A 25,515-nucleotide genomic window follows, 5' to 3' on the forward strand; every position below is an offset into this window, starting at 1 on the left:
GTCCTGTGACAATCACAGGGATATTTCACTTTTAATCATTGCTGGTAAAATTCTTTCCAGAATCTTTTTCAATAGTTTGATCCTTCAGTTGGAACATGGTTACCTACCTGAGAGCCAGTGTAATGTCAGAAAGGATTGAGGAACAATCAGGCAATGTGGTATTTGCTGCTCAATAATTCCAGGAAAAATGTCAGAAGCAAATAGAGGTCTATAGACAACATTTGAGATATAAATGAGGCCTTTGATACAATCTGCTATAAGGACTGATGGAAAATTATATCAAAATTTGATTTGTCAATATTATATATCAATCTCATGATGACAAGCATGCCTGGGTTCTAAATAGTGGACAATGAGCTCAAGATTTTCCAGTCACCAATGGAGTGAAACAAGGATGAGTCCTTGCTCCCATGCTTTTTTAGCATGATGTTTTCAACTATATTATCATCTTTGAGGATAATCACTGCTGGTAAATTCTTTAACTTGAAAAGGTTACAATCCAAGACCAAAGTGGAGGGACTGATGGTGCATAATCTTCTGTTTAGAGATGATGATGCTGTCAATGCAGCCTCTGAAGCTGAGATTCAACAAATTGTGGATAGATTCTCTACTGTTTGTGCTAATTTTGGTCTAACAGTTAACACCAAGAAAACCCAGGTGCTCCATCAGCCAGCACCACACCATCCATATGTGAAATAATCAGTTGTAGCAAATGGAGAAGTTTTGGATATTGTGGGTAAATTAATTTACCTTGGCAGTGTACTTGCCAGGGAGGTACACATTGACAATGAGGTTGACACATGCACCAGCTCAGTATTTGGAAGGCTCCAAAAGAAAGTGTGGGAGAGAAGAGGTAATTGTTTTAACTAAATTTTAATTAACCCTCTAAAGGTTTCTAAGTACTATCAAATCAACTGGAAATAACTGATGTTTTGTTTTCCCATTGCCTATGCTTATTCTTTCAACATCTTTTTCATCTCATTTCATTCCTAGTATACAGTAAAATTACTTGACATTTCTAGAAAAAATAATGAATAACAATGTTGTTAATGAACTTGATTGCTTCATCTCTGTTATTGGAAAGTCTTCAAGTTTATTCCCGTTATAGATAATACTTGCTCTTTATTTTAGATGGACACTGCTTATTATAGGAAAAAGTCTCCTTTTTGCTTCTGCAGTTCAGAGATTTTAAAGGAAAAGGATACTGTATTTTATCAAAATCTTTTCTAAATTTATGGAAATAATCAAATAACTTTCATTATTTTTTGTACCTGACGTGGTCAATTATGCTTAAAGTTTTAATAATATAGAACTAGTCCTGTAAATTTGTTAAAATCCCAATCTGATTTTAGTGATACAGTATTATAATGCTGCTATCGTATTTGAATTTTTTAGCATCAATACTATTTTTTTTCAAAAAAGTCTTTGTAATAGAAATGTTGGTAGACTTTAATTGTGACTACAATCAAGTTTAGAGAGAATTCATTTATGTCTTCAAAAGTTGTTTTTTCTAACTTATCCCATCCATATCACAACTTTTCCTGTCATGGTTTTCATATTGTTGATCAGCATAAGAAACTAAAAGGGAATTTTTTTTGGTGGTTTGGTGGGAGCCATGGATGACACATTAAGATTTGCAGACAACAGAAAATGTTTAGAAACTCAGAAACACACATAATATATGTATCTTTATTTTTCTTAACACCCACCTACCTATAATCTATGAACCAATACTTAAGATTATATGACAAGGTGATGTTTGTCCTTCATTCTTAATGAATTTTTTTCAGTCTTTTGACCTTCTTTGATTGTAGTTTGATATCTTAGGAAATCATTACCTTTCACCTGGTTGGTTCTAATTTTTTAGGAGATATTTTTCTCATCCTAATTTTTTATGTATGTTCCTCTTTTACCAATTGGACAATACTAATTTTTAATGACTTTTTGTGGGAGTTTTTGTGCCTCTTTTATAAAGATTATAATTTTATTTGATGGCTCTCACTTCTTTTTTCCCTATTTTTCTCTACCATTCATATTGAAAAATTTTTAAAAAAGACTTCTTGCTCTCTTCTATAAAGTCTAATTGGGCTTATGCCAATACTCATTTTTCTTTGAAGTTTTTGTTTACAAATGTTTTCAAGGCAATATAAATTGTCTTCTCTGCCAACACAATTGCTTTTTTTTTTTGCAAGGCAATGGGGGTTAAGTGGCTAGCCCAAGGCCACAGAGCTACATAATTATTAAGAGTCTGAGGCCAGATTTCAATTCAGGTACTCCTGACTCCAAGGCCAGGAAGAGTTAAAACAGAGAAAAGAAAATTATAGACCTATGTCCCTGATGAATATAAACAAAAAAATCTTTTTTTTTTTAGGTTTTTGCAAAGAAAATGGGGTTAAGTGGCTTGCCCAAGGCCACACAACTAGGTAATTATTAAGTGTCTGACACCGGATTTGAACCCAGGTACTCCTGACTCCAGGGCCGGTGCTTTATCCACTATGCCACCTAGCTGCCCCTAGACGCAAAAATCTTAAATAAAATCTTAGCAAAATGATTACAAGTTCTCACTAGGATAATACATTATGATCAAGTAGGATTTATTCCAGGAATGCAGGGTTGGTTCAATATTAGGAAAACTGATAGTATACTCAATCATATCAACAACAAACCTATCAGAAATCATATGATCATATCAATAGATGCTGAAAAAAGCTTTTGACAAAATACAGCATCCATTGCTATTAAAAACACTAGAGAATGTAGAAATAAATGGACTGTTCCTTAGAATAATTAGCAGTATCTATCTATAACCATCAACAAGCATTATATTCAATGGGGAGAGGCTAGAGGCATTCCCAATAAGATAAGGAGCAAAACAAGGATGCCCACTATCACCTCTACTATTCAATATCGTATTAGAAATGTTAGCTTCAGCAATTAGAGAAGAAAAAGAAATTGAATGAATTAGAACTGGGAAGGAAGAGACAAAACTCTCACTCTTTGCAGATGACATGATGGTCTACCTACAGAATCCCAAGAAATCATCCAAAAAACTACTGAAAACAATTAGCAATTTTAGCAAAGTTGGAAGATATAAAATAAATCCTCACAAATCCTCAACTTTTCTATATATGTCTAGCAAGATACAGCAGGAAGAGCTAGAAAGAAAAATCCCATTCAAAGTAACCTTAGACAATATAAAATACCTGGGAGTCTATTTGCCAAGACAGACTCAGAAACTTTTTGAAAACAATTATAAAAGACTTCTCACACAAATTAAATCAGATTTAAATAACTGGGCAAATATCAACTGCTCATGGATAGGTAGAGCTAATATAATAAAAATGACAATTCTACCAAAACTAAACTACCTGTTTAGTGCCCTACCAAAGTTCCAAAAAATTACTTTAATGAGTTAGAAAAATTTTTAAGTAAATTCATATGGAGAAATAAAAAGTCAAGAATTTCCAGGAATTTAATGAAAAAAAAGTGCAAAAGAAGGGGGCTTAGCCCTACCTGATCTAAAATTATATTATAAAGCATCAGTTATCAAAACTGTTTGGTATTGGTTAAGAAAAAGAGTGGTGGACCAGTGGAATAGACTAAGTGCAAAAGCATGAGACGATTATAGTAATCTGCTGCTTGATAAACTCAAAGAGTCCAGCTATTAGGATAAAAACTCTCTCTTTGATAAAAAAAAAAAACGCTGGGAAAATTGGAAATTAGTATGGAAGAAACTTAGATTAGACCAACACCTAACACCCTTTACCAAGATAGGTTCCAAATGGTTACAGGATTTAGACATAAAAAACAATACTATAAGCAAATCAGAAGATCAAGGACTAGTTTACCTGTCAGATCTATGGAAAGGGGAGCAATCTATGAGTAAGGAAGAGATGGAGAACATCACCAAAAACAAAATAGATGATTTTGATTACATTAAAAAGGCTTTTGCACAAATAAAACCACTGTAACCAAGATCAAAAGAAATGTAGTAAATTGGGAAACAATCTTTACAACTAATGATTCTGACAAAGGACTCATTTCTAAAATATACAAAGAACTGAGTCATATTTTTTTTTAAAAAAAGCCATTCCCCAATTGACAAGTGGTCAAAGGATATGCAAAGGCAATTTATAGATGAGGAGATCAAAGCAATCCATAGCCATATGAAAAATTGCTCTAAATCATTAATTATTAGAGAAATGAAAATCAAAGCTTCTCTGAGGTACCACCTCACATCTCTCAAACTGGCTAATATGAGCAGAAAGGATAATGAACTCTGTTGCAAGGGTTGTGGGAAATCTGGGACACTATTACACTGTTGATGGAGATGTGAACTCATCCAACCTTTCTGGAGAGCAATTTGGAACTATGCCCAAAGGGCAACAAAAATGAGCATAACCTTTGACCCAGGAATATCACTACTGGGTCTATACCCTTGAAGAGATGATGAAAAAGGGCAAAAACATCACTTGTACAAAAATATTCATAGCAGCCCTCTTTGTGGTGACAAAGAATTGGAAATTGAACAAATGTCCACCAATTGATGAATGACGTAATAAACTGTGATATATGTATGAGATGGAACACTATTGTTCCATTAGAAACCAGGAGGGATGGGAATTCAGGGAAGCCTGGAGGGATTTGCATAAACTGATGCTGAGTGAGATGAGCAGAACCAGAAAAACACTGTACACCCTATCAGCAACATGAGGGTGGTGTTCAACCTTGATGGACTCACTCCTTCCATCATTGCAACAATCACGGACAATTTCGGGCTGTCTGCAATGGAGAATACTATCTGTAGCCAGATAAAGAGCCAGGGAGTTTGAACAAATTTCAAGGACTATTCCCTATAATTTAGAAAAAACAAACAAACAAACATATCTTATTGTCTGATCGTGTTCTCTCTTTTTGTTTCTTCCGAAGGATGTGATTTCTTTCTCATCACACTCAATTTGGATCAATGTACAACTTGGAAACAAAACAAAATAAACACTGACAGATTGCTTTCCCGGGGGGGGGGGGGGGGGGGGGGGGGTAAGATTGGGAGAAAAATTGTAAAACTCAAATAAAATCTTTAAAAATTAAAAAAAATAAAGGTAATTCTCTAAGAGAATAGTTTTTTTAAGAAAGGTAAAATTTAGTCTTTCAAAGTAGGTATACATGCTTAAAACAAAGAATCTAATCTGTTAAGAAGTTTATCTTGGTGCATGCTCAATTACTCTTAAAAAACCAACAACAAAAAAATTTTAAGTTCATCACTGATACTTTTTTACAAGTACCAGTTCTCTTTATCAAAAACTGTACCATATATCTTTGCTGTGGCTTTATTTCTGAAGGTAAAACACTGCTAGAAAAAAACTTGAATAAAAAGCTATTTTCATGATATTCATCAAAAAGTAAAGTCCCCTAATCTGTAATTAACCAACATTTGTTAGTACCATACTGTTCAATTTAAGACATATATTTTCATCCCCTTAATGACTGATCAATCACATTTCTAAAAATGTCCTTTTAAATATGTTTAGGGTTTATTGGGTAGTACCTGTCACATTAAAAGTTACCAACAATTTTTTTTTGTTAAAAGATACTTCCATGTCAGTTTCATTTATTCTACTTTTAGTTTGTATCAATAAACAAAAATATATAACATTAGCAACAACATAAAAAGAAGTCAGCCTTATACAATAGCTTTATACTTCATAAAGCATTTGGCACTTTTAAAAAAGATTCTTTGTATATTTTAAAGATAAAATGTTTAACATACCGCAGCATTCCTACTCTGTAGCAAAGGCTTTGTATTTCTAATGAGTAGTCGATGGTCTGGATCCATAGAATAAGAAATCTTAATTTTGTCAGTCTTTTCTTTTTTATCTTCATCTGATTCATAGAAATTCTTTTCCTTGTTTTCTTCTAGGTTTTCATCCTGTAAGGAAAAATTCCAGTTCCATGAATAAATTCAATAGCCAAAGACTTAAATATTAAGCATGAATATACTGTTCAGTCAAAGGACAAAAAGTAGCAGTGGCCAAATTTCTTGATCCCCACTGTTACTTCCAGATCATTTCTTGACCACAGTCTTTCAATAACCTTGTCTTATTTGGGAGGGATGAAATTAGTTATTATTCTTTCCCAATCCTTGTTGCTACCATCTACCAAAATCTGGGTAATTCTACCAACTTTTTCAATAACTTAGGTATCTATTTTGTGTTCTCTTGTCAGACTTTGAAGAAGATAGTTCTTGGGACACCAATCTCTAGAACCCTAGGAATAGTAGACCACTAGCCCTGATTCTAGTGAAGCCCCTGATAAAATCACCAAATATAGTAGCACCTTTATAGCTGCAAGGTATAATAGGTCAAGAAGCATTTTTATCTACATTTCCAAACATTCCAAGTTTGTGTAAAACAAAAGTAGCATACACACACACACACACACACACATAACATAGAACAGCTGAAGGATGATATAAACGAAGTAGTCCAATTTAGTTCCTTACACCTATATCTTGAATCTTAAGTCTCACAATTAACACAAGCTTGCAAACTTTATTTCCCTCATTTTCCTTAGCAATGGAGGGAACAACTTGACATCAAGGTGCATAATGAAGGAATGTTCATCTTTTGATATAATAAAGAATATATTACTAAAGCACTTGGAAAAGCTGTTACTTTTTACACAAAATGAACATGCTGTCAACACCTCATTTTTACAAGGTTTCCTTCAAATACAGGAATGCAACAATCTTAAGATACTGATACTGTGATAGCATACTGAAATGATAGGAAATCATTCTTATCGTATGCTAACTTCAAATAAGTGGAATGAAAACTATACAGGAGAGAAACTGAGGTCAGAGACACTGAAAAATAAAAGAAAAAACTAGAGCACACAGAACACAATAAAACAGTTATGGCTAGAATGATTTACCTTAAACATCATGTCTATTGAAACCTATACAAGTGTCACCATTTGCAGTAAGACCATCTGGAGCACTAAGAAATAAGCAACTATATAAAGATGAGAGAGAGTAGTAAATCAGATTTTTCAAGAGAGATGGGAAAAACTTGTGGCTAAATCCTATCAGTCTGCAAATAGATTTTTTTAAAAGTTCTTATTTTAAAAAGGTTATTACCACTCCCCCAAAGAGAGTAAATGTTATCCTTTAAAAAACTTTTACCTGTTTCTTTAAATATTAAATTTCTTTTTGACTAATATATGGAAGATAAAGTCTTTAATTCTAAACTTGAAGCATTTGCTATCATTTTTTATTTCAAAGTCACCTCCCCCAATTTTTTCTGAACAATTTGCTATTCTCACATATTTCTGAAATGAGTTCTTCATCTGCACAAGGAGTCAATTTGGAGAATAGAAATATTGATTTTTTTTAAAAATCATTTTGCTATTTTCCCTTCAATCTTCAAATTATTACTATCAGTTTCCAAAGACATATTCATACCAGCTTGAAGAATATCTTTTTCAGTTACATTATCACCTGGATCAATTTCAAATGCATCTGTACTTTTAGTTGGCTTTTCATGATATAATGTGATATCTGTTCTGGCTGCAGCTGTTTTTCAGTGTAGGCATTTCTTCTCTTTCATAGTTCTTCTGAAATAAGAGGTATTGGTGAATTTGTCCCTGATGTCTGTGGAATATTTTCTGAAATATCTGTGGAACTTTGCTTTTTCATCTTCCGTATCAATTTCCAATTGACTTAGAGCTCCTTTTGGATTCTTTTAAATCTTCCTCTAACATTCCAGTTCCATCATATGAATGGCTTACTTCTAAAGATTGTTCTAGGTCTATTTTCTGTATTCTTTGAACTTTTAGTTGAGCTAATTCTTCTCCAATGAGTTTTGATCTATGCACTTGCTATACCCAAATCAACCAAAGGAACTGGTCACCTTCACAGTCTAGTAGGTCCCATTTAACAAAAATATGAAATACAATTCCTATTGTAATGCATCCAGGAAAAGTTCAAGCTAAGACTGATATTAAGTTAAATTTGGGTTAAACTATTGTCCCCTAATTTTCGAACCATAAACCAATATTCCTTATTGATGCATATAAATGATCTTTCATTTATAGGATCGATCCCAAGTTTCTGATACTCTAGGCTGTTTAAGAGGATTAGATCTAAACCCCAAACTTTAAAGGCACTGCCTACAACTAGAGGAGACAATTGATCTTTAGTCCTGCATCCAGAACACCTCTAATTCTTGAAAGTTGATATGAAAATGTTCAAGTCTTCACTAATGACTCCTCCCTCTGCCATCTTCAACCTTTCTTCTAACAGATGAGCAATAGAGGATAATTCCACAGGGATAAAATAGACTCCGTGCCAAAGATTACTCAGACAAATGTTGAGCAGAGTGAGCCTTTCTGTTTCTCATGGAAGATGGACTTCATGTTTATTTGTCTGGGGCCAACAGCCTAGGGTCAAATCAACCCAATCCAATACCTTCAACTGCCCCCCCACCCCAGTTCTTACAACTGATTCTGTGGCCCTTAGACACCTCAGCAGCCTTATCACTAAAGATCTGGAAAATAAAATTCTCAAAATTGAAGTCTTTGTGCTGTCTTTTCCTGTTAGAATGTAGACTTACAAAGTACAGGGAAAGTTCTTTAACCCATATTTATATTCCCAGAATTTATCAGATTAAATTTTAAAAAAATTCCTGTCATCCAAAAATGTGCATACCCTTTGATCCAGTAATACCACTAACTGGGTCTATACACTAAAGAGATTATGAAAAAGGGTAAAAAAAAAATCACCTATACAAAAATATTCATAGCAGCTCTATTTGTGGTGGCAAAGAATTGAAAATTGAGCAAATGTCTACCAATTAATGAATGACTTAATAAACTGTGATATATGTATGAGATGGAACACTACTGTTCCATTAGAAACCAGGAGGGATGGAAATTCAGGGAAGCCTGAAGGGATTTGCATGAACTGATGCTGAGTGAGATGAGCAGAACCAGAAGAACACCCTAACAGCAACATGGGAGTGATGATCAACCTTAATGGACTTGCTCATACCAACAGGGCAACAATCAGGCACCATTTTGGTATATCTATGATGGAGATTACATCTGTATCCTGAGAAAGAATTGTGGAGTTTGAACCAAGACCAAAGACTATTACCTTTAGTTTTTAAAAAATATTATCTTATTATGTAATTCTGCTATATCTCATACTTTATGTTTCTTCCTTAAGGATATGATTTCTTTCTCATCACCTTCAACTTAGATCAGGTGTACACCATGGAAACAATGTAAAGACTAAAAAACTGCCTTCTGTGTATGGTGGGGGGGGGAGTAAGATTAGGGGAAAAATTATAAAATTCAAAATAAATAAAATCTTTCAAAAATTAAAAAAAATTCCCGTTGTCTTGCTGAACAGCAGTTATTATGTGTTTATTAAATGTATCAGATAAGTCCTGAGAATACAAGAAAATTTCAAGAAAATTTCATTCTATCAAGAAAGTATGAACAAATAAATTACATAGTACTTCAAAGATAGAGAAAAACAAGCAATTTGAAATATTCAACATTAATGATGTCATTAAGTAGTTTCAGAGGGGAATAACGGGCATTTTAAGGATAAGAAAATGTTTCCTTTAGAAGGTAACAATAATGCTACATCTTGAAAGATTTTGGTGATCACAAGAGGTAGGGAAAAGACAGTCCATTCTAGACAAGGAAAGACTTTTTAAGCCAGGGGACCAACAAGATGGAGGACTGTTTTTTTCTGCTATTCCCAACTTCATAAATCTCAACAAAAAAAATTATTCATCCTGAGCTAAAACAATTGTAGCTATCTCCACAGATTAAGACACCAAGGATGCTAAAGAGAAACCACAAAAAAGAAATAGAATGTGTTCCAAAGAACAAAGGAACTCAAATTGCAACCCAAGAAAACATACCCTATTTTTTTCTGCAAAGAAATGCCAAAAGCAGACTTCATGTTAATTAGTAAACAGCTTAAAAGAGAAAAAAATATAAGAGAATTAGTACTAAAAGAAATTATTTAACTGCAAAATTAGTTTCTTCTTGTTTGGTTCTTTTTTATTTCAAAAATGCTACAAAAAATTCAAAAAATGGCAAATTTCTTGGTAAATATGAATAAAGAGTCTTAGAGTTTGGTTAGGAAAGAGCAAGTGGAACTCAAATAAAAAAAGACAAGATGAGAAATTATAAGAAGCATACAGATCTTATATTTGACTTAGTTTTCTAAAGAAATTACTTTGTTTTAAATATATATTAATTAACTTAAATAATAAATTCCAAAATACAGCACTGTCACCTTTTTTGGAGTACACAATTTTTAATAAGGTAATTACTTGTCTCTTAGAAGTACTCAAAAGAAAACTGCAACTGAAATGCACCTAAGCATCAAAACCAGTTGAGTGATTCCTCTCTTATATAGCTTTAGGCCAAACTAGCTTTGTTTAGTGCATTAGTAAACCAATAAAATGATAGCAAAATAATCAAAAGCTTTAAAAGCTTAAGTGCTCAGCAACAGTCTGTAGTTTACCATAATCAAACAAATATGCCTTAGCTCTCATTGAGCTACTTCATGATGAACCTTCTGTATTAACCCACTCACATAGAGACTAGCAATTAAAGCCCTTGAATACATGTGAAATGCTATTTTTAATGAGCTTTTATTCTTTTTTTCAAAGTTCTCCTTCAGTATCAATTAATATCCTTCCTCAGTATTTTAGTCCTCTTTGCTGAAAAAGGGCATCATGCTTTTTATCTGGCCTACAGAGTCAGTTAGTAACTTTTGTAAGCAGCAAGAAAGACAGATCGTTTTATCCCTTAATGAATCACTTGACCTTTCTCAGACTCAGTTTATTCGTGTGTAAAATAATAACAGAAGCTGCTAGTATTTCTATAATACCTTGTATGTAGCAGGAACTATGCTAAGGGTTTACAATCATTACCTCATTTGATCCTAACCATTCTGTTATTATTATTCCCATATTTACAGAAGAGAAAATGAGGCAAAGAGAGATTAAGTAATGTCCAGTCATACAGCTAATTAAATGGTTATGGTTGAATTTGAATTCAAGTCCCCCACCCCCATCTGCTGAGCCACCTAGTTAGTTCTGGGTATAAATCAGAATAATAATAGTGCCTAACAAAAAAAAAAGTTGTTCTGAAGGTCAAATGAGAAAACATGCAAAATACTTCCTAAATCATAAAGAACTATATAAATGCTAGCTATCACCTGAATCTTTAAAAAGTTGAATTAGTAAATATACTGCTACCACTAAATTTAATATAAAGACAACATTTAAGTGAGCAAAAAACTATTGCATCACTATTAACCTAAAAACGTGATAAGTAATGAATTAATAAAAAAGGAATATATTCAAATAGTACACATTTAAAGTCAAATATGCATCAATAAAGAAACTGAACAACACAACTGACTTTTGCTTGTAATTAAGTCATTTAATTAGGAAGAAAATTAAGTCAACAATAATACAAAAGAAATTATCTTTTAAGATTAATCAAATATTAAGGATTGACTTTGGAATATTTCTTTGGGATAGTCATTTGTATTCTCTTTCATGACTGTTAAGAATCAAAGGCTTTCCTTATACTATTTAATCAACCTTAGCATGGAATTACTAGCATCTCGTATAGTGGGTGTTAAATAAATGCTTTCTAAATCCAAAATGTTTTCCCCAGAGTTACCAATAATCTTTTAATTGCCAAATTCAATTGTCTTTTCTCAATCCTCATTCTCAACCTCTCTGCAGTCATAGACACTGCTGATCACCATCAGCTCCTTGAAACTTTTTTCCTCTAAATTCAGGGGGGGGGGGGGGGTTGTTTCATTTCTTTCTTATCTGCCTAAATCACTAAGAAATTCTGAGGATCTTCCCCTCCCAGTTTGAATTTTTTTTGACCAGGTAAAATCGGACATTCTTTACCTCTTTGTCTCATTTCTTTCTTACCTAGCATTAATGGGTGTTGTCTCAGTCAAACTGAGACCTATCAAAGACCATAACTCAAAAAGGTCAAGGATGTCATCTCCAATCCTCCTGATCCATTTCTAGTCACTGGACCCAGATGGTTCCAGAGGAGAAAGTGAAAACAGTGACTTTGCACAGCACCCCCTCACTCAAATCCAATTCACTTGAATGTAATAGCATCACCTCCCAAATGTACAGGTCTTCTTTTTGAAGGAAGTATGAGTAACAACAATATGATGACTCCTATGCTAGATCATATTCTCAATTAATAGATGCCTTTTGTCCTGGACCCTCCTCTCTTCTCCCTTTGAAATATTTCAACAGCTTCCATACATTTAATTACCATGTATATGCTAATAATTATGAGCTCTACTATACTGCCCTTAAACACTCTGCTGACCTCCAGACACATGTTCAACTTCATTTCAGACATGATGAATTATATGTCCCAATGGCATCTTAAATTCAACATATCCAAAACTAAACTAATCTTTGCCCAAATACCCCCTCCCTTTAAACTTTCATATTATTATCAAGGATGCCACTCAGTCTCCAAGATTATTAACTTAGGTGTCAATCTGGATTTCTCATTCTTTCCCTTTCTTTTCCATATACAGTATCTTGCCAAGGCCTGATTTCACCTTTGTATCATCTCTCAAATAAGCCCCCTTCTCTGCATTTACACCACCACCACTCTGGGGGCAGGCCATCAATCCTTCATGCCTGTACTATTACAATGGTCTCTTCATGGCTCTCCCTGCCATATATATCTCTGTAAAATAATCCATATTCTACTCAGCTATCAAAATAATCTTCTGAAAGTGGTCAGACCATATCATCTACCTCCTTACTCAATAAATTCCAGAAGCTCCCTATGACCTCCAGGATCAAAAATAAAATCCTCTGTTTGGCAATGAAAGTCCTTCATAACCTGCCCTCTCCCTTATTTGTCCTGTGTTTTATAACTTACATTTCCCTATGTTGAACTCAATCTAGTGACATTGGTCCTTACTGTTGCCCCCACTCTGGATATTTTCACTGGCTGTCCCTCAAGCATAGAATACTCTCTCCCCACAAGGAAAATGTTGAGAACTTTTTTTTTTCCAAATATTATCAAAAATAAAAATCTCTTGCTCACAATAAAACAAGTTTAGATGAACCATCATACAACTTAGATAATGTTTTGAGATTTTTCTCCATTTGCAAAGTACCCAGCATTCCTAACATTCACCATGTTTTATACCACAGCCCAGTAACCACTACACCATACAGGTAGAAGTGTGAGTTTGAGGCCCATTGAACACTGAATCTCCCCCAATACATCACAATTATAGAAACACCTGTGCTAAGTAACATTGTGTTGAGCCTCTGAAAATTCAGTGTTCAACAGCCCACAACACTTCTCATTTCTTCTGGCTCTACATTCAGTTGCAAGCTAATCAAGTACAGTTGTTTTTGAATGATGTCCCAGAGTAGCCTGGGATGCCACAGGTCATTTCTAAGGGTTCCTTGAAATAAAGTGTGATCAGGAGAAGAAGCTGTGTTTGTAACCATATCACAATGTCCAATGCCCTACTCAAGATAATCACAGTCATGAGAATTAGAAGCCCTCCATAAAAAACTCAAAAAAAGTCTCAAAACTGATACAATATAAAGTAATTCTGTGTTAAGACAGGTGAATTTAGATTTAGTTGTGATTTTAGCAATGATTCATCATGTGAGCTTAAGTAAACACCTTCTGACCCTTTAGCTTAATCATCTGCAAAGATAAATTAAAAGTCATTTATTTCTCTTTGTTTAAGAATAGAATAAAGGAAAATGAAAATATCTGTAAATATTCAACACAAGTCCTAAAATATATTGTATACCTAATTACAGCAAATGTTGGGTGTTTTGTTTTGGGAGGGGACATGGGAGTGGGAGTTGGCTAGCTTTTTGGCAAACCAGTGAGAGAGATGATGAAAATCACAAATTTTCTCCTTCCTTTCATTGGTAATTCCACAATTATAATTCATTATAAATAAATTAAATTATAGTGTCGGGGGTCGGCCCTGACCACCTGGGTGGATAGGACCTCCCCGGGAGTGAGGTCAGACCAACCCAGAGAAGACATGGCTCCTTAAGGGGAGCAGTGGCTTCGCCTGGTTGGCCTGTGTCGCTTGCTCCAATCGGGTGGTAGGTTCTGCCCTCGGGGCGGATTGGGGTGGCAGCCCGGAAATAACTCCCTATATTATCCAGAGCCCTGAGCTATTCGGGGGATCCCTCTGCACCTAATAAAACATATGCCTCCTGAAGACGTGTCTGCCTGAGTCCCTCCTTGCTGATCCCCGGGGGAGGGAAAAACCGGGGACGCCCGATGCAGTGCCCACTGAGGAGCTCACTCGGGGTCCGGGGAAGAAGACCCCGGACATTATAGCAGCCCCAATAACTGAAAGCTGTATATTCTACTTACATATTCAAACCCTGAATTCAACTTACTAAAACAAATTGCACATGTCTATATATTTATCTAAAGACTAAAAGCTTACCTAAAGAAGACACGTCAAATTTCAGAATTCAACCTCAGGATATGAGGTTATGTTAAAAAAGCTAGTAAGCTGTGTTCTGATAAATAAATGACAAGTCATCAATTCTTCCATTTAAGTTTTCCTAATTCCTGCCTCATCATGAAATAGTGATGACAATGGGTTCTTGAAGGCTAGGTAAATAGTACCTAGTCACTCTAAGGCCTTATAGCAGGCTAAAAAACCTCCCCCTACACCCTTCTGCCAATAACTACTCATGTAAGCTTTAGGATATTATTTTAGCTCTCTAGACTACAATAAAATGAGATAGACTAAAAAACTTCTAAGGTCTCTTCAATTCTCAAATTTTATTATTGCAACCAAAAACCACTATCAATATAAGCAAGATGATTTGCTATGCATGACAAACAAAATTAAACAAAGGACTTGTCCCCTTGAGTTAATCATCTAGAGATAACAATAAAAAACAAGTACACAAACTCATGTTTTGGGAAAAAAAATTTTCAGTTGAAAACGCACAAGAGCAAGTTGTACATTAAAATAAATGAGAGAAAATATGAAAGGAAAGAAAAAGCACTACCTCTGATCCAATTATTTTAAAAATCTGTCAAAGATTTTGAACAATGCAAACTATATACCATTTTGAAAATAGAGAAGTGGTTTACAATATGCATTACTTACACTATTTCTCAAGGTTAAAGTATGCCATTACTTATGTTATAGCTTCTAATCTATCCAAATTCTAACTGAGGCTGAATCAAATAAAATCAGATAAGATTAAAAAGATGGTGACTGATCTCTCATCAGGGACAATTTTGATTAAAACAATCAGGTTAGAGCCTAATTTCTGAGAGATCTTGAAACAGCTCTTTTTAAAAGGAGCTGAAAGAATATGCAACTCAAACTTGTTATATTGTCTCTCCTGCTCTTAAGGTACCCAACCACTCCATAAGTGAGCTAAGGGTGAGGCTATGACATCCTACAGGAATAGTAAAAGTGGTCAGGGCAGAATATAGAAGAACAACAATTATACAATCTCAGATCTACCTGTAGGTGCCAAAAAATGGAAAATCACTCAGGATCTTGGATTTTACCCTCTGAACCATACTTATTCCTTCTATATGAGAAACATGAGTCATCCAACCTTTTCACACCCTTCCAAAATCAACAATATTCCCAGGAGAATATAGCTAACAAGTGTGATCTGAGATAAAACCTATTCACTATTGAAATGCAAGACAGAGAAAACACTATCACTTTGCTGCAAACAAGAGCAACTTAATAAATATATTAAACTCTCCTAGACAAGGCAAAAAAAAAATTTCATAGATTTGGCTTTTTCACATGTCCAAAGGCAACAAGAAACATCTTTTTACACAATATTTATTTGGTCATTACATATTGCAATACTTATGATAACTCTCTGCAAGATTACTGCTATGACAATTATTACAGCTAGGAAGAATTATAAGTCAACATATGCTATAATAACTTCAAAGAAAAGATAAGAATGATGTAAAATATTGAAGCTATGGCTCAAGTAAAAGGAATGAAAGAAGTCAGTGACATAGACTATACCAAAAACCTATATCATGCCTACTTTCATTAAGAAAATAATCAGAAGGTACCATAAATGAGAAACAAAAAAAAAAAATTCCTATTCCTTTCTATCTTAGCATCTTGTATTTTTGTAGCTATTCATCCTTAACCTCTCAATTATACTGGTATGTAACTCCCTACTTTTCCCATTTCAGTTTAAAAAAGTTAAGTGATCATATTTTGTTTTCCTATCTATTGTGATTTTTTCCCTTCTAATTTCATGTCATTTGGTTGCTTTTTTCTTTGCATACAACATTACCAAATAGTTAAATTATTTTTATATGTATTTTCCTAAACATACTCATTGGTTATGTTTAATAATTCAATTATTTAAATTTAAATTTTTATGATTTGTTCTTTTGTATTACTTGGGTTTCAATTACTGACATTTAAATTATTTAACTACATTAAAAACATATTAGAACAGCATTACATATAAAATCATGGAGATGAGATGTGTATGAGAGAGAGAAAGAAAAAAGTGAGAAAGGGGGAGTTGGAGAGGGGGAATGTGTGCATGGACACTTACAATTCTCGTCTGGGAGTCCTGTGGATTGTGATGAAGACGTTTCTTTTCAACATTTACAGAAAATGATTTTTATATGCTTTTACAGAACAGGGTATTCAGATTTCCTTTGTATTTGAGGGGAAGCAAGTATCCTTTTAGATACTAGTCTTCCAATGATGAGGAGGAGGAGGATGAGGATGATGATGATAATAATGATGTTAACTAACGTTTATATTTATATTAAATTATATAACATTTATATAGTACCCACTATGTGCTAAGCACTAGTTAAGTACACTCCTATTATCATCTAATTTGATTCTCACAACAACCCTGGGGGATAGGTGCTATTATGAGACCTATTTTTCAGATGAGGAAACTGAGGAAAACAGGTTAAATGACATGGCTGGAATTACACACCTAGTAAGTGTTTGAGCCCAGATTTGAACTAAAGGTCTTCTTGACTCCAGACTCGCTGTCCTTCCCACTGTACCTCCCTTATTGCCAATATTATTGAGGAAGTAAAATAAGAAAATATGACAGTGAATTAGTACTGTTCTGAGAATTTAGAGAGGGAGAAAGAGAAGGTGTAGAAAGGAAGAAGTAGGGGAAACTTAGTCTTTCTCAGAGCTGAGAGCTAAAGGAGCATACAAACTGGGAGCAAAGGATGAGAAAGCAAACATCAGAACACCATTCTTATGTAAAATGGATAAAGGCAGACTGAACATATACACAAAGAGTCTGTTGCAAAAATGCATCAATTTAAACACACAAGCAGGTAAGGAGCAGGAGTGGTTAAGATGGAGGATAATGAAAGGAAGGGGCTAGTCACAAAATAAACAATGATTTTAAAAGAAAGAGTAAAAGGGAGGGGGGGGAAGGTAAACAAAGCTAGAATCTTAAGGATACCTATCAACTGGCTAGCACATAGTGGGTACCTGATAAATACTTGCTGACTAGATTTGAAAAAAGATATTGTTGTGCTCTAAGAAATGAAGAGACAATTTCAGAGAACACTGAATGCAAAGATCAGATATGTCAACATAACAGTTTATATAAGAACAACAACAGTGTAAAGAAAAACAACTCCCCAAAACTCCACAACTACAAACAATTCAATGAACAACCATATATCTCCAGAGGATCCACAGTGGAAGACCATTACCTAATTCCAGATAGAAAGATTGAAGGATTCAAGACATATCAGACATATCTGTAGGACATGACTACTACATGAACTCATCTGGATTGACTTTGTGTACCTGCTTTAATAGGCTATTTTTTAAGTAGAAAGGATAACGGAAAGGAGAATGGGTAACAAGAGTGATGTCAAAAACAAGGAATCTAATGAAACTTATAATATGCACACAAAAAAAAAGGAAGTTCAGGAGATGCACAGACAAGTAGGCCAGTTCTGAAATAACATTTGGATTTTTTTTTAAACAAGAGATATAAAATGGAACTTCAAAAATTTAACATCAATTCTCTTTTGTATTTTACTGGGTATATAAAAATGCCCTTTTTTGGTATTTAATGTCAGAAAAAAAGTTTTAAAAACATTTTGGAAAAAAATTACAACACAAAAACTTCAAAGGAGATGGGGGGAAGGGGGGAGCAAAAACAAAACAAAACAAAAAAACAACATTCAGGACAAGCAAGATTAAATAAATTGTCAAAGCTCTATTATAGGTAGTAAGTGATAAAAATCTTCCTTTATTTTTCTTAATGATTTACTGAAATGTCTTGAGGTATAAACATATGGATCTGCTCTGGAGTATAATTTGCAAACATGTGATAGTAGATTGAACAAATAATATATTATGAATTATATTACAAACTTTGTATTCAGTCTTGTAGACACCATAGTATTTATATAATTCTTCATATCTGTCAATAAATATTTGTGGAATAAATAAATCCTAAAAACTGGGTCATTCATTCATTCATCCATTCAATAACTATTTATTAAGTATTCGCTGTATGTAAAGTCTAAAACTAACTTCAATGTCTCTGGTCTCATTCATAGAGCGGAATTCTAGTCTCACTTCTGCTCCAATGAACTATCATGCAAACTTAGTGTGCATTCTTTCTTCAACTACAAAATAGGTATACACTCAAGTCCCTTCCCATTCTGTAACTGATTTTATGCTAAAAGTATTACATAAGAGGAAATCAAGCATATCATCGGCCAATGTTTATTTCTGCTAAGAATGGATTTTCCAAACATAAAGGTAGTAGAAAGACATATGATGAATACAACAGGCATATTACCAATGTGGAAATCATGCATAAATGGCAGAAATAGAAAATAACAGCTTAGAAGAAGCAACTCTAAGGAGAACTTAATGCAAAGTCACAAAAAGGATGAGTAGTAGCTATATTTGTTCTCAAGTACAGAGTATGATGATAACATAAATCTATCAAAGCTAAAAAAGTAATTATGCTCAGAAGATAAATTATGATCAATAGAAATGAATGCTTTCATGTAAATCCGTTTATTATTTTTTCCCCTTAAAATGACAATCACTTTGTTCCTCTACTTATAGGTCTCAGCTAATGTAGTTCCAGCAATGAAATTATTTGCTTTGTATTCTTCTTTCTATTTTTTGCTTCATGTTACTGAACAACTTAAGCTTCATTTTACAAGTTAAATATCTAGGGTAATTCTTGTGTAAAAAAATGTTGGTTTCACAGTCTGACTGACCAACATAAGTCATCACAAGGATCGATAATTTAACCACAGAATACAGATCTCACATTTAAAGTTACAACACCCAAATTAAAACTGGTATATAATTAGCAAATATGATCAGTCAGTGAGTTCTGTGACATGGTTTAGGGAAAAGAACAACCATATTACAAGATAAGAAAAGTCCAACCAACACCTCAATTCTGAAAAGAGGTAACAGAGTAGAGTCTACAAATTGAGCCTTGGGAAAATTTTTCTTTGTTAAAAAAAAAAAAAATCAGTCCTCTGGCAAACTTTTGAATCTAGAACTTATTTAACATAAAAAAAATTTCTCATGCTTCTAAGTAATTGTTGTGACATTTGATAAAATACATGACAAAAAGCCATTAAGTTTAAAACTGCTTTTACGTAAATTTGTATTTACATGAAAATATACATATACAAGTTATATAGTATTCAATCTTCAGAAGGTATTTTACTTATTAAATTGAGCTATGCTATATATTTTGTTGGAACTAAAAATAAAAATGACAATATATGGTATTCATATGGACATGCAAAGGTAGTAAAACCTTTGCACAGCTATCTCATTGAACTTCATGGTGAGATCTTCTACTATAGAATATATTAAAGGGATGGTTGTGGCACATTTAGAAAAGGAAGAGAAGAGCAAATACAAAAAAAAGGCATCCATGCACATGGGTGGGGAGGGGGGGGAGAGAGAGAGAGAGAGAGAGAGAGAGAGAGAGAGAGACTGTGTGTCTGTTTTGACTGGATAACTGGATCAGAATTCAAAAAAGTGGTCTTCTTAGACTAGAAAGTAGAGACCAATCTAGAAAAACAATTTTACAATTAACAATAATTGACATTTTTATAGCTTTCTAAGATTTGCAAAGTATTATACATATATGTGTGTATATATATATATATACATACATACATCTTCTCATTCATTCTTCATAACAGCCTTATGATAAATGTAATTACATTATTACTGTCATTTTAAAGATGAAGACTTAGAAATATTAAAGTACTAACTTGCCCACAGTTAAAAAGTTTCTTAATACCAGAGGCAGAATTTAAAACTAGTTTGGACTTGAATAGTTTCCCACTATACTACATTTCTTCAATGAATGTTAAGTCCTATATGAACTTTACAAGTACTAGAAGGGGGCATGAATAGAGTTCACTTAGGAAAACATAAGGACTTTTAAAAGTTGCAAACTCAAGACTGACATAGTATTTATTGAGGGTAGCCTGAGACTAGAAAATCACTAGCATTTACCTGTTCTGAGCAATTTCATATGGTTAAAGTCAATCAGGAGTTTGAAAATAGTTTAGCACTAATATGGTGAGGTCACAGGTTGCTGAGGAATACCAGGCTGCCCAGAGAAGAGCAAACTAGTCCGGGAGGGAGGGAGGGAGGGAGGGAGGGAGGGAGGGAGGGAGGGAGGGAGGGAGGAAGGAAGGAAGGAAGGAAGGAAGGAAGGAAGGAAGGAAGGAAGGAAGGAAGGAAGGAAGGAAGGAAGGAAGGGAGGGAGGGAGGGAGGGAGGGAGGGAGGGAGGGAGGGAGGGAGGGAAGAGAGGGAGAAAGAGAGAGAGAAAGAAAAAGTGAGAAAGCATGAAAGAGAGAAAGAGAAGAAAAAGAGACAGAAAGAAGAAAGGAAGGAAAGAAAGACAGAAATCATGTATGTTTGAACATATTTGAATATGTTCATTATTATTATTATTATTATTATTATGTTCTTATCTTTTTCAGTAGGATTCAGATAGTGACTTATCACAATGTATTTTGTATTTAATGTTCAACAGATTCATGTGTAGGTGAATAAACTAAATAGTAATTTATTTTAATTAAATTAATTTTTTTCTTTTTGATAACTGAATAAAAGCATGTAAACTAACGATAAGCATGCTTGAAACAAAGTCAGTAGCAGAAGGTACCTGAGGGATGAAAAGAACCGCATTTTGCTCACAGGTTTTATAATTGGTCCTCACAACAACCTTCCAAGGTAAGCACTGCTATTATCTCCATTAAGTAAGGAAACTGAAGCAAATTGCCCAAGGGCACAAAACTAGTAAATATCTAAAACCAGATCTAAAGCCAAGTATTCCAGGTTTCTAACCACTGCATCACCCAATAGCTCCTATAACCAGTGTTAATGCATAAACTCTCAATATTTTCATTGTGACATTTTTGCAAATACTTTTAATAAAGTGTCACCCAAAAGTTTTTGACTAAATAGTCGAAAACACATTGTTTATTGTTGTGTTTGGATGAAGGATTAAAAAAACAGTTCCAGCAAAGCCTTTGCTTGTTTTACTTTTCTTTCAATGTAGTTTCCTTCTTAATACTATGTTTTTTATGTTATGTATTTTTAAAAAGTATGAGAAAGGGTCCATGGGCTTCACCAGACTGTCAAATGGGTCTATAATACAAAAATTGTAAGGAATCCCTGCTCTGAGTGACTCCTATGAGCTATTCTTCTATTTAGTTGGAACTCTTTATTTCTTATTTTACTTATGGTAAGGATTTCAAAACTTACTCCTAGCGTAGTATAAGCACTGAACTACAGAAGACAGATCTCACATTTAAAGTTCCATAAGCCTCTATTAAAACTGGAAGAATTAAGTAAAAAGTAGATGATCCTTAATAGTTTCTTTCATCTTTCCCATCACTCCACCAGAGATCCCTGAAAAAGCCAGAGGAAGCAGGGGTCATGAGTGTTGCATATGAGTAACACCTACCTCCTATTTTTTTTTAAGTTGTCAGGGCCAAAGAATTCATTACCAAATGAGTTTCTCCATAATTAGCAAGGCTGGTTCTTGGAAGCAGACACAGTAGCTATTTCATTAGAACCAGAAGAGAAGTCTTCCTTGCATGACAAATCTGTCAGCACTTTTATTCCACTAAGCATAGTCATGGTCACCTCCATTCCACTATGAAGCACTGGAATTGTTCTTGGGAGAAATCTTTTCAAAATAAATTACTTTTAAAATGTCCCAGAAGAAAGTCTATAATTAGGAGAAGAAAAGCAAATGGCAAAACTTAAATACCAAAAGGTCTATACAAATACACTAATTCTTGGATCATGGAGGGATTACTATGCATCACATGATCTAATAAAAAGTAATTTTTTCTTCCACAAGACTCAAGTAAAAATAAGCAGAAAAATTAACTATCTTTCAAAAGCAATCATTACCAAAAAACACAAAACATTATGATAATGATGTTTCCTTCATTCTCAAAGAAGACATGAATAAGGGGGGGTGATGCCAAAACAAGCAAGTGAATTGGAGTTGAGAGATGGAGTGCTGTGCTAAATCACCAGTGCCACTTTCTCCTCCAGAGTCATCTATGTCCAATGGCCAGATATGAATCAGAACAGCATTGAGTCACTTACCAAAGGTCATATAGCTAGTAAGTGTGAAGTGTCTGAAGTCAAATAGGAACTCAGGTCTCCTGACTAGGACTGGTGCTCTATCAACTTCACCATCACTCAACCACAGAATACAGATCTCACATTTAAAGTTACAACACCCAAATTAAAACTGGGATATAATGTAAAAAATAGATAATTCTTTCTGATATATTTTACTTTACTCCTTGAGTTCTGAATTCTCTCCCTTCAACCTCAATTCCCCTCACTGAGAAAGCAAGTTTTTTGATATAGGTTAAAAATGTGTAGTCAGGAAAAACATTACCACAACAGTCATGTTGTAAAAGTAAACATAACTCCCCCCACCCACCCAAAAAAAGAAACCTCAAGAAAAATAAAGTAAAAACAAAGAAGTATATGTTTCCATCTATATTCAATTCTGTCTCTGGGATAGATAGTATTCTTTATCAAAAGTCCTTCAGGGCTGTCTTCATAGTTGGTCATCCTACAGCACTGCTGATACTTTGTACATAATACATTTCTACTGCATCTGTTCATGGAAGTATTTTACTGAGAGCATTCTGGTCATCATTTCTTATAACAGAATAGCCAAAAAAAAAAGTGATTCTTAATACTTTCTTTTGGCTTTCCTACCACTCTAACAGAGATCCCTGAAAAAACTCATAAACTAAGGACTCTAACTAAACTTTCAAGAGACAGAACCCACAGAGAGACCCAGTGAGGCAGTTCTCCAACTCAAGGTAACCCAGAAAAGAGCAGAAAGGCTCTGCTCCCCGGGGTCAGAGGGACAACTGCCAGAGCGAAAGAACTTCAGCCTCCTGGAAGCAGCCCCAGGGCACTAGGAGCCCTGGCTCAGAGCAGCGGGGGAATTCCCTGACCTACACCCTGGGGAGCACCAGGCACAAAGTGGGGGAACAGGTGGGGGACCTCTGCCAGAGCGAGCACCTGAAGCCCAGGGCTCAGGGCACACAGAGAGCAGCACGGCCAGCACAGCCAAGTTCCAGGAAACATAAGCAGGCAGAGAGCCCATTTAAGCAGGAGCCCCCAGGGCATGAGCCCATTGAGCTGAGGGAGGAGAGTGAAGAGAGACTGCCTAGCTCTGTCCTCTGCCCCTGGAACAGGACTCTGGGGCTCTGACCACATTCAGATCCTGATCGCAGTCTAAGCCACCCCATAGAACAGCAGGGTCCCCTCCACCTCACCCCTGTGGCAGAGGGGGGCACATATGGTCATTCACAGACCAGGAGGGAGGACAGAGCCTCACACACTGAGACCCTTGTGGGAGTGTCCCAAAAGCTCAGGAAGCACCCCAAAACCAGGCCCAGGCTGGGAAAATGAGCAAGCAGAGAAACAAGAGGAAACACCATTGAGAAATATTTTGCCTGTGAGCCCAAGAAGGATCAAAATACTCAGTCTGAAGATGAGGAAGCACAAGCTCCTGCATCTAAAGACTCCAAGAAAAACAGAAATTGGGCCCAGGCTATGACAGAGCTCAAAAAAGACTTTGAAACTCAAATGAGGGAGTTAGAAGAAAAACTGGGAAAAGAAAGGAGAGAGATGCAGGAAAAACATGAAAATGAAGTCAGCAACCTAGTCAAGGAAATCCAAAAAAATGCTGAAGAAAATAGCATGCTAAAAACCAGCTTAGGTCAAATGGATAAAACAGTTCAAAAAGTTATGGAGAAGAATGCTTTAAAAAAAAAATTGGCCAGATGGAAAAAGAGAAGAAAACTCTCTGAGGAGAACAAATCCTTCAGACAAAGAATAGAACTCAGGGAGATTGATGAATTTAACAGAAATCAGGAATCAATACTTCAAAACAAAAAAAATGAAAAATTAGAAGAAAATGTGAAATATCTCATTGAAAAAACAACTGATATGGAAAACAGACTTAGGAAAGATAATTTAAAAATTATTGGAATACCTGAAAGTCATGATCAGGAAAAGAACCTTGACATCATTTTCAAAGAATTACTACAGGAAAATTTCCCTGATATTCTAGAAGCAGAGGGCAAAATAGAAATGGAGAGAATCCACTGATCCTCCCAAGAAAGAGAACCCAAAAACCCAACCCCTAGGAATATTATTGCCAAGTTCCAGAACTCCCAAGTCAAAGAGAAAATACTACAAGCAGCCAGAAGGACACAGTTCAAATATCGTGGAGCTGCAGTCAGGATCACACAGGACTTAGCAGCAACTACATTGGAAGCTCGTAGGGCTTGGAATACAATATACCAGAAGGCAAAAGAGCTTAGAATGCAACCGAGAATCAACTACCCAGCAAGGCTGAATGTCCTCTTCCAGGGAAAAAGATGGACTTTCAATGAACCAGGGGAATTTCAAAGGTTCCTTTTGGAATGGCCAGAGCAGAACAGGTTTGATCTTCAGATACAGGACTCAGGTGAAGCATGGAGATTAGAGAAGGGGAAAAATACGAGGGACTTAATGAGGATGAACCACATGTATTCCTGTATAGAAAAATGACACTGATAATACTCATATGAACCTTCTCAATTAACAGAGCAGGTAGAGGGAGCTTTTATAGTTGAAGCACAGGAGAAAGCTGAATTTGAAGATAAAATATGGTGTAAAAATAAGAGTCAATAGAAAAAAAGGGAAATGTAATGGGAGAAAGAAAAAAGAGAGGGGGAATAGGCCAAGATATTTCATATAATAAGATTTTTCTTTATTACAATGAGCTAGTGCAATGATATGGAAGGGGGGGAGGCAAGGGGGAATGAGGGCATCTTGGCTCCGAGAGGAATCAGCAAATATACTCAATGGAGTATAGACA

At 34.9% G+C, this 25,515-nt stretch overlaps 1 protein-coding gene and 1 pseudogene across 6 annotated transcripts in view; both read right to left on the reverse strand.

Annotated features, from left to right (window-relative positions):
* AP3B1 (adaptor related protein complex 3 subunit beta 1) overlaps positions 1-25,515 on the reverse strand; it is a 374,259-nt gene that overhangs the window by 211,304 nt on the left and 137,440 nt on the right. For all 6 annotated transcript variants that reach the window (XM_074204381.1, XM_074204379.1, XM_074204375.1 and 3 more), the window contains exon 8: positions 5,771-5,929. In XM_074204381.1, the coding sequence (XP_074060482.1) occupies positions 5,771-5,929 (159 nt within the window). The remainder of the gene's footprint in view (positions 1-5,770; positions 5,930-25,515) is intronic.
* On the reverse strand, positions 5,938-20,256 carry LOC141500863 (ataxin-3 pseudogene; annotated as a pseudogene).

This window comes from Macrotis lagotis, chromosome X (genome assembly GCF_037893015.1).
Source record: "Macrotis lagotis isolate mMagLag1 chromosome X, bilby.v1.9.chrom.fasta, whole genome shotgun sequence".
In the NCBI taxonomy this organism is placed as follows: Eukaryota; Metazoa; Chordata; class Mammalia; order Peramelemorphia; family Peramelidae; genus Macrotis; species Macrotis lagotis.